The sequence below is a fragment of the Anguilla anguilla genome, chromosome 17 (assembly GCF_013347855.1).
Source record: "Anguilla anguilla isolate fAngAng1 chromosome 17, fAngAng1.pri, whole genome shotgun sequence".
NCBI lineage: Eukaryota > Metazoa > Chordata > Actinopteri > Anguilliformes > Anguillidae > Anguilla > Anguilla anguilla.
The window spans coordinates 27,187,970-27,198,139 of record NC_049217.1 but is presented as its reverse complement, the minus strand read 5'-3'; the positions used below and the strand labels follow the sequence as shown (position 1 = coordinate 27,198,139).

Genomic DNA, 10,170 nt, shown 5'->3' with positions numbered 1-10,170 from the left:
GTGCGTGTGCATGTGTGTGTGTTTGTCAGAGAGTGAAGAGATTGAGAGTAAAATGTGCAGAAGAGTGGCTGTGACTGGTGGCTTTGGCTCTTTCTCCTGAAGGCGACGTGAGGATGGAACTCACTGCAATAGCTGCCGCGCCTCTGCTCCCTCCCTCCCTGCACAATTAGCCAATCAGAGGAAGCCCCTCGCAGAAGGCACAAAAGGAGAACATTGCAGCACAGACAAGGAAGGAGGAGGCAGAGGGAGGCGCAGGGGATCCCGCACACGCGCACACACACACACACACACACACACACACACACACTCGCACGCACGCACGCACGCACACGCACCAGGACCAGAGTCCTCCGGACACGCCCTGCCGAGGAAACACTACCATTCTCTCTGCTGAAGGCTCGCCCACGCTGGTTCGCGAGGAAGCCGTCCTCCACCGTCACCTTCAACAGAAACGCTCCTCTTCTTCACCCGAGCGAGAAAACACACCGCCGTCCCAGGGGCTGACACTTCCCTTCAGAAGACAGATTTTTTTTTTTCTTTTTTTCTTTTTTTAATTTTAAATTTGGTTGGTTGGCTTTTTTTTTTTTTTTTTTTTTTAAATAACAAAAGAGAAAAAAAAATTGAATTAAATTAAACTAAATAATCACAGAAGGAAACAAGATCCGGCCAATCGAAGGACCGAAATCTCCACCATACTGGTGCATTAAGAATGGTTACAGTACGTAAGCATCTCTTTCTCTTGCTTTTCACTTGTTCTTACAGAACATGCTTAGGCTGTAACAGATGTCCATAATTCTGTCACTTGCATCAAGTGACTTGTGTCTTAATTATAGATTTATTATATAATCATGAGTTAAACATATCATATTATGCATGCACAATTGTGAATATTTACATACACGCGTAAAAAGGACATATGCAATTTAATGGATTTATAGCAATTACTCTCTCTGCTCTGGTTGAGGTCATAGTGATGATATTAAAAATCAGTTGGAATCAGTAATATGATATGTAGCGCGGTGCTGCTGTTGGATATGATGCGATGCGGTTCAGTTGTGCGCGATACTGTCTGGGCTTTTATAGTGACCTAAAATATACACACCTACAAAGAAAATCCGCACATTTTCCGTCCAGTGCGTGCGTGTTTCGTACCGTTAACTCCCAGTCTTCCGCTGACAATGTGCTATAACGGTTACCGCGCTGAAATAAAACCTCTTGCAGTGCTGAAATGTGAAAAGGCAGTAGCGTCCTGGGGTTGGGGGGAGGGGGGGGAGAGGTTGTGCTGTCGAGCAGAGATTGGAGATGGGGGAGGACGAACTGCCTTTCATCGCCTCGCGCCTCAGAAGGATGTTCGAGACGTATTTCTGAGACAAAACACGATGCCTTGGAGGCACAGCGCCCATCGACAGGAAGAGAAAAGGGTCGAGTCAGTCTTCGAGTGGGGGGGGGGGGGGGGGGGGGAGGCATCCATTGGCTTGGATTGAATCAGTCAAGTCAAAATTCCTCGGGGCTCTCGTTGTAAAATGGCCTGGAAATATAAGAAACCACGAGATGAGAAAGGGATGGAGCCGGATGTCCGTTTTGTATCTTCGCAGCCCCCGCGCGCTAATGTGGAGCAGGAGGGCTACTGTTTCGTACCGGCACCTCCAAAGAACTCCGAATGGAACGAGCGCCGCGAGCCGCACAATGAGACCGTGCCGGAGACAGATTGGGTGTGTCCTCCCACTTTGTCCTTCATCATAACATCTCACAAAAAAGACAAGGATGCAACGTGCCCGCGGTGTTCCGATCTGCTCTGTTTATGCCTTTTTATGTCTGATAATTCCGTATTTCCAACGCATGACCGTTCAATAATTATAATTATAATAATAATTATTATTTTTTTTAGATTTAGAGAAACAAGAAGCACGAACACTTCACCGTATAGGAAAGTAACAATAAGGCAACAAACAAAAATAAATGACGGGAAGTTAAAATAAACATGTAACAAGCCTGTGTCAGGTGTGTAACATCTTATAACCACATACTTTTTAAATGAACTTTTCCTTATAGCCAACATGCAACGCAGCAGGCAGGCACGTGTTCGGCAATAGATTCTACAATCAACACAAAAATGTATAGTAATATAATAAATATGGTATAGCCTACATCTGTAGGCCTAGCCTACTTGGTGGGAAAATATTAGTTGTTCGTTGTTCCTTTCCACCATGTGCTAAAATTGTGTTCCCTGTCATCTATTTAGAAATGAAAGAAAAGTTCAGTTTTGTGGCGATAAGAATAATTCATGTACTCTAGGCCTACGCCTACCCCTACCCCGTAGTATAAATTTTATCAATAGCCCACGTAGTTTGGGACTGATGATGCAGTTAGAAAAAGCGCACCGAAGATAATATTCGTGTAAAAAAATACTGGCCCCAGGATCTCTCAGTTTCCTGGACGTGATTGTGATAGGGGCGAACTGGTTGTGCGGGCTAGGGTTCTACCGTGATCGCTCCTCAGGACACTAAAATACAAAAGATTACATAATTAGCTCAAATAACCCACCCATATGTGTTTACGTTGTGTCAACGTCGTCCCTGAAGTAGAGCATAATCAGCAGGCCGTACCAGCATCACGCACGCGTGTTCCGCAGTCCTCCGCAGGCACGCCTCGCGCTGCAGTGCCAAATAAAACCGTTGAGTCAGATATCCTTCTCGAGGCTCTTACACAATCCAAGGACAACGACAGTAGGCTTGGTTTTGCTCGGTTTGCTGTGAACAATCACAAGCGGCTATGAATTATTCTCATAAAATATTATAAAAACTATGGTTAAATGGGTTACCGTTATTATTATGTGGATATTTTTAAGCTTGACGATTTAATTGGTGTATTTACATAGGCTACGACGCATTAACAGTTCCAAATACGAAAACAATAGGCTACATTTTTGCTTTTCCGTCGCCTCTAAAGGTCATTAGCGCCATAAGGGACAAATTGGATTTTTATGAACGGAAGGAACATAGCGTCTCAAATGAGGACAAACAATGTAATAATAATAACAATTATTATTATTAGTAGTATTATTATTATGGTGATGATGATGATGATGATTATGATGATGATGATGATGATGATGATGATGATTATTATTATTATTATTATGCATTTTAATACTAACTGACTTAATAAAAGAATAAATTGTTGGACGTGTAATGTTCATTGTCGGAGCAAAGCCCTGCAGCCTGCCTGCTTCGACACAAAGCGCCACCGATCTCATTAATATTCATAATGCTGCCTGTCTCTGAGCGAGAGAAGGAGGAACGGGTGGTTCTATTGTTCAGCAAAGTCAATACCTTTATTCAGCAGAAGGGCGCGTGTATTTATGATTGCGTAAAGAGCGCATGTTCGCTGTTTTGTTAATATAACGAGGGCTACATAAACAATTGGCGCAAATCGAGATGACTTTAGATGCCTAAAGACAACAATGAAAAACAATGTATATCCAGTCGCGAAATGTCTCCGAAGTCGATAAACAGCCGTAAAACTCCTGATTATGAAATACACATATTATCTCCACTCTTTTCTCTCCAATCCCGAAATAACTGTTATGGATAGCTGACGCTAACTTCTAACACTCGTTTTATTTGCCATTTTTGAATGACTTTCACGACTCACGCAAACATATGAACATCCCAAATAGTACAAAGGGAGGAACTCTGTGTGGGTGCCACCCCTCCCTTGCCGTTGGTTCTCAATTCTCAATGCATTTGAACTCGTGATTAATGGGAACTCCTGTGCTTGTTAGTCAGTCATATATTCCCAGAGGTTGTAGCTATAACTGAGTATTACTTGTCTCGTCATGTAAAAGTGACTCTTCTGGGTTGGTGTCTGCAGTCTGTCGGCACTGGGTGCAGGTGAACTGTAGTGCTCCATTGCAATAACATCATAGCTCAGTGGATGGATATGACTGAATATAAGCGACAGTTTGCAAATACACTTTGGTGGAGATTTATGCGAGTCTTTGCTCTACCAAATTGACAGAGGATATTGCATCAATCGGATGGACCTGCTAATTTGGCTATGAATAACTGTACAAATTGAGTATTGTACCTTATCGGACCTATGCTTTGCAGTTGTTCCAATGACCTTTGGCATGCACTTTTGTACGTTGCTTTGGATAAAAGCGTCTGCCAAATAAATGTAATAGCCTAATATGATTGGACATTCCAAACTTGGAGAAAACATATGCATTGGGTATACAAATTGGCTAAGAAAGACAAGAATGATCACATTAAGATCGGTAAACTCTGCTATCAGACTTAGTGAAAACTATCCTTTCATACATCAATCAGAATAACAATTTTTGTTCGCAGGAGGACCACAATGGAAATAATCAATTTTGGCTTTATTGTTTCTTTATCCTTAATGATTTTAAACATATGTAATGACCGTGGTGCAGTATCATATGTATTTTAAAACAGTCTAATAAATTCAAACAATCAAGTTTTGCCAGAATGTAGGTATGAAAAAAAAAAGAAGAAATCTTACTGTCATCCAAATTCATCTGTCACACTACCTACGGTTTAGGGGACCTGCAGCGTTTCATGGTTTGTAATTCAGTTCTTCGGCAGCTCGATGTCGACACGGACTCCTCATCAGACCTGCTGCAGAACAGCCATTAACCGCCATCCCACTGCAGTGCTTCAGTCACCATCATCAGTCATTTAATTGTCGCTAATTATTTGCGATGGCGCACTAATTCGCGGAGCGCCTCGGGCTGTCGATGTCGTGTATTCATTTTATTAAGCTGTTATTCGCGCTAATACTGGCTTGTGGTCGACTATGATTTATTTGTCAACGTGATTTTTTTTTTTGATTTTGTACTTGTTTTCGAGAAAAGAAGTACCAACCCAGAAATCTCCCCTCTGCATGGTAGTAGACTAGGTTGGACGTTGCCAGTATGAAAACATTACGCATGCAAGGGGACATTGGTAGAATAGGCTGCCTTACGGTTCTCAGAAATGTGACTGTTGAGTGATGTAAGTTCTTTCAGTGAATTTTTATGTTTGCACAGACAAACTGTTTGGACTCACCATTGACTTTTTGTAAGATTAAACTAGGACCCTGGGTGTTATTACAGTTATTCTGACAGTCAAAAGTCTGTTAGAAAAGATGGTCAGCATGTACGTTAAATGTAGCTGTTCCTGTACCAGAATCTTGTGACTTAGGCACACTATAAATTTGGAATATAATAACATGCGCTATCGAAGAGAATATTCTGTGTATTTATTCTTTGCCCAATGGATTAAGCATGAATTATGTGCTTCATATACAGCTGGAAGTGTGTTTGTTTCTCATTTAAAAAAAAGTTTGTCTATGCAAAGTACCGCGTGGACCTGGCTTGTAACTCACTCACTTAACAGGCTGAACACTGTCCACAAGGGGGAGCTATTAGCACTCAAGAAGCATGATTTTGGGGCGCTACCTAAGAGTGGTGATTCGCATCAATGACACTGCGCCCTTGTTTATGAACAAAGTGAATAATGATTCTCAGCAATTCAGTGTGTAGCGAAGGAACGATGTCGCTAATTAATCACTTCTGCGATGGGACAATTTGAAAAAGGGAGTCATTTTTGTTGATTTCAGTGTGTTCGAGAAATAGGATGACCTTGGATAGGAAGCCGTAACCTTCTATGCTGCACATGATATTGTGATAGCTCTCCGCTCAACAGTTAAGCGCTGAGTGGAGGTGTGTTATCAAAGTCTCAAACTCCAGGCTCATACCGGAAAGCAGCGTGGTCCAGAGTGACAAACCAACCCACTTGCCGGGAACGTAGCCAATGTTTCCGAGCCAGGTCAGGTTGACTCATCGAAGGCGGACCCGCGGTGATGGCAGTGCATGTCGAACATGCAGAGGTGCCTTAGGGAGGGGGGGGGGGATAAATTTCGGAGGATTCCAGGGGGCCCTGAGAGACAGGGGGCCCTCAGAAGATGTCGCTGTAATTGCGTAGGAGTGGGAGTGGCCTGGGGTGGGGTGGTGGGCCCCATTGCGAGGTCTTCTCAAAGGGGCTCGAACCCCCCCCCCCCCGGCGAAATCCCTGCAGATGCACCAGGCTTCCGCGATATCGCGCTCCGAGAATGTGAGCGGACTCTAGGCGGCCGCCCTGTCCCTGTGTCGCCGTTCACTGCTGCTGCGGTGAGAGAGTGAGTGAGGCAGGAGCGTCTTCAGATCTCTCCAGGTCTGGCCGTCTGGGCTCTGAGACCAGCGCCACCCCGACCGCTGGGCTGGGGCACCACAGCTGGAGCACATGGGTCTTTCAGGAGTACAGGCTATGACGCTGCGGCAAAATCAGAGCGTGCTATATTCAAGCAGAGGCGTGTTGTCGAGGTCCAGCGCCTTCTTAAAAGTTTCACCGGGAAGTGGAATGATTGAATCGAGAGAAGACTCTTTGTTTTGTAATTTAGGAAATGCTTTATTGTTTAAGTAGGTGTGCAGAGGTCACTGCATATGCGGGGTGGGGGTGGGGTGACTGACTGCTTCTGCATGTGTCTGTTTTTATGGAGCCTGTATGATTGCGGTGTTGTGGTTCAGGACAAGCTGTGGAGCTGTAGGGTAGAAGTTTGTCAGAGTATTGCCCAGCCGATTTTCCTCATTCTGTAAACTCAATTGCAACTACGGGAAGCCTATTTTTGCTTTAGTATTTAAAATAAGGCTGTCTTGTACGATACTATTCTGAAACCATGAACAAATGATGAGAGAGAGATTGTTTGACCACCAAAAATAATAATTTCATTTATTTTTTATCAATAAATGTATTTAGTTTTTTCCAGCACTATTATTATCATACTAATATATTATGATTATGATTATTAGTACTACTGTTATTATTGTTATTATTATTATTATTATTTTATGATATAGTGGTTGTTGTTTTGTTACCACAATTAGATATAGAAATTATTCTGTTTAATTTACATTCATGTTATAATGTATATCTATATTTCTGTATGTACACTTTGGCAATATTTATCAGTGTGTTCCATGTCAATATAACATTTTTCATTTAAATTTGAGTTTGAGAGAGACAGAGAGAGGGAGAGAGAGTTAATGTGCAGGTGTACCTGTACCTGTGTACCTGTGTGCCTGTGCACCTGTGCCTGTACCTGTGCACCTGTACCTGTGTACCTGTAGCTGTGCCTGTGTACCTGTACCTGTGTAGCTGTGTACCTGTACCTGTGTACCTGTGTGCCTGTGCACCTGTAGCTGTGTGCCTGTGTAGCTGTGTAGCTGTGTACCTGTACCTGTGCGTCTGACAGTTCTGCGGCTCTCTCCAGCAGATAATCAGCACCATGGAGACTCAGGTGTCTAACGGTCCCGCCGCCAACTGTCTCTCCAACGGGCCCGTTTCCACGGACGACAGCAAAACCAACCTGATCGTCAACTACCTGCCCCAGAGCATGACCCAGGAGGAGTTCAAGAGCCTGTTCGGCAGCATCGGGGACATCGAGTCCTGCAAACTGGTCAGAGACAAGATCACAGGTACGCCCGCACGCGGCGTACACGCGCTCGCGAACACACTCGCCCACATCACCTTACGTTACATTACAGGCATTTAGCAGATGCTCTTAACCAGAAAAAAAAAAAAAGTTACACAACTTTTTTTTACATAGCATCCAATTATACAACTGGAATCAATTATTCTACCAGGGAATCAAACTGGTGACCTTTAGGTTACAAGACCAACTCCTGACCTATTATACTACACTGCCGCCTATATATATATACACACACACACACCCAACCATACTATAACTGTGTTCAGCATCTTCAGCCTGTTCCTGTTGTGTCTATTAACAGATGAGTTGCAGGTCAGGACTCTAATTTCTCGCTGCAGGTCAGAGCCTGGGCTACGGCTTCGTGAACTACGTGGATCCCAACGACGCGGACAAGGCCATCAACACCCTGAACGGGCTGAAGCTGCAAACCAAAACCATCAAGGTGAGCAAATCCTGCACCTCCGCCTCAACGTACGCTGCTGCCTGATGCGTGACTGATTTACGTGCATACGATTCAGACTGAGCGTGTGACTCTGTTGAGAGTTTGTGCGCATTAAGTACATATTTATAAGAGTATATGTAGATTCTTTGTGGATGGATTCATCTGCCCGTGTCCATATGTATGTGTGTGTGTGTGTGTGTGTGTGTGTGTGTGTGCGTATGTGTGCGTGTGTGTATGTGTGTGTGTATGTGTGTGTGTGTGTGTGTGTGTGTGTATGTGTGTGTGTGTGTGTATGTATGTGTGTATGTGTGTGTGTGCGTGTGTGTGTGCGTGTGTGTACGTGTGCGTGTGTGTGTATGTGTGTATGTGTGCGTGTGTGTGTATGTGTGTACGTGTGCGTGTGTGTGTATGTGTGTGTATGTACGTGTGCACATGTATGCATGGTAATGCTGTATATAGATTTGGTGCTGATGTGTGTGTGTGTGTGTGTGTGTGTTTGTGTATGTGTGTGTGTGTATGTGTGCGTATGTGTGTGTGTGTGTGTATGTGTGTGTGTGTGTGTGTGTATGTGTGCGTATGTGTGCGTATGTGTGTATGTGTGTGTGTGTGTGTGCGTGTGTATGTATGTGTGTGTATGTATGTGTGTGTGTGTGTGTGTGTGTATGTACGTGTGCGCATGTATGCGTGGTAATGCTGTGTACATGCTCAGACTGACGCATACCTGTGCTGCAGGTGTCCTACGCCCGGCCGAGCTCTGCCTCCATCCGCGACGCTAACCTCTACGTCAGCGGCCTGCCCAAGGCCATGAGCCAGAAGGACATGGAGCAGCTCTTCTCCCAGTACGGGCGCATCATCACCTCTCGAATCCTGGTGGACCAGGTCACAGGTACAGCCTCACCCCTGAGATTCACCACCAAGCCCAAATTGAGATGGCAGGTTACGCTGTGGTACACTGTAGAAAAAAAAGTTTTTTTAAATTAATTAAAATAAAATTAATTTTATTTTAATTAAATTTATTTATTTTTTAAATTAAATTTATTTTATTTGGTTGCCAGAACGTATAATCAGTAGCAACAATATGTTAAGTTTGCAGTAACAGGTTATATCTTAAAAATGTTAAATATATTATGTTGTTTCACTTCATTTCGGCTGTTTCATTTCATACCTTCCCTATTTTACTTTTTTTTACTTTTGCAATAAAATTCATTGACAGTTTTTACACTGTAGGACATCGCCTATGTCCATTCCTATAGCTTACAGCTTTATCTGTGGATATGATAATTCCTCTAGCTCATGTCTAAATTGTGCAGTGTTGCAAAGCATTGAGTGTGGGGGGTGGGGGGGTTATAACCTACGTATTGGATTTATAAGCTACATATCTGCCTATATTTACTCCTATGCCCATACCTTACACAGGAGTTAGTGGTATGGGGGGGGGGGCTCTTGGTGTTTATAGAGGGTAGTGCCTTATGGTCCTTGTGGGGGTTATATGCCACAGGTTTAGGGTTATAGGGGAATAATGTTCATGAGGGTTTGTGTAACAGCATGTTACTGGTGTAGGGGATGAGTGGCACAGGGGACTAATGCTCAAAAGGGCCAGTGTTACAGGGGATGAGTATTTAAGTGGTTAGTGTTATGAGGATTTAGTGCTCCTGAATGGGTGGTGACTGTTCTAGTAATGTTCAATAGCATTACAGATTCATTGTTAGTGATATGGGAGTTAGTGCACAGTAAACAACTTTTATATAGCATCCATTTATACAGCTGGATATATATACTGAAGCAATGCAGGTGAAGTACCTTTCTCAAGGGTACAGCGGCAGTGTCCTACCTGGGAATCGAACCCGTGACCTTAAGGTTACAAGACCAGCTCCTTACCCGTTACGCTACACTGCCGGCCCACACTAGACCGGCCCCCGTCGTGGCCTCGGGTGCTAAAATCGCCCTGCCTTGTGTCCCGGAGCAGGCATATCGCGAGGCGTGGGCTTCATCCGGTTCGACAAGCGCAACGAGGCGGAGGAGGCCATCAAGGGGCTGAACGGGCAGAAGCCGCTGGGCGCGGCCGAGCCCATCACCGTCAAGTTCGCCAACAACCCCAGCCAGAAGACGGGCCAGGCGCTGCTCACGCAGCTGTACCAGACCGCCGCTCGCCGCTACACGGGACCCCTGCCCCACCAGACACAGCGCTTCAG

General features: G+C 44.4%; 1 protein-coding gene across 5 annotated transcripts in view; it reads left to right on the top strand.

Moving 5' to 3' along the window:
- The first annotated feature begins 213 nt into the window (after window positions 1-213).
- elavl3 (ELAV like neuron-specific RNA binding protein 3) overlaps window positions 214-10,170 on the top strand; it is a 12,988-nt gene continuing 3,031 nt past the window's right edge. The window contains exons 1-5 of one of the 5 annotated variants that reach the window (XM_035397253.1): window positions 214-718; window positions 7,315-7,519; window positions 7,875-7,978; window positions 8,711-8,864; window positions 9,942-10,170. In XM_035397253.1, the coding sequence (XP_035253144.1) occupies window positions 710-718; window positions 7,315-7,519; window positions 7,875-7,978; window positions 8,711-8,864; window positions 9,942-10,170 (701 nt within the window). In that variant the 5' untranslated portion in view covers window positions 214-709. The remainder of the gene's footprint in view (window positions 719-7,314; window positions 7,520-7,874; window positions 7,979-8,710; window positions 8,865-9,941) is intronic. The other 4 variants (XM_035397255.1, XM_035397254.1, XM_035397256.1 and 1 more) reach the window with 4 other exon arrangements.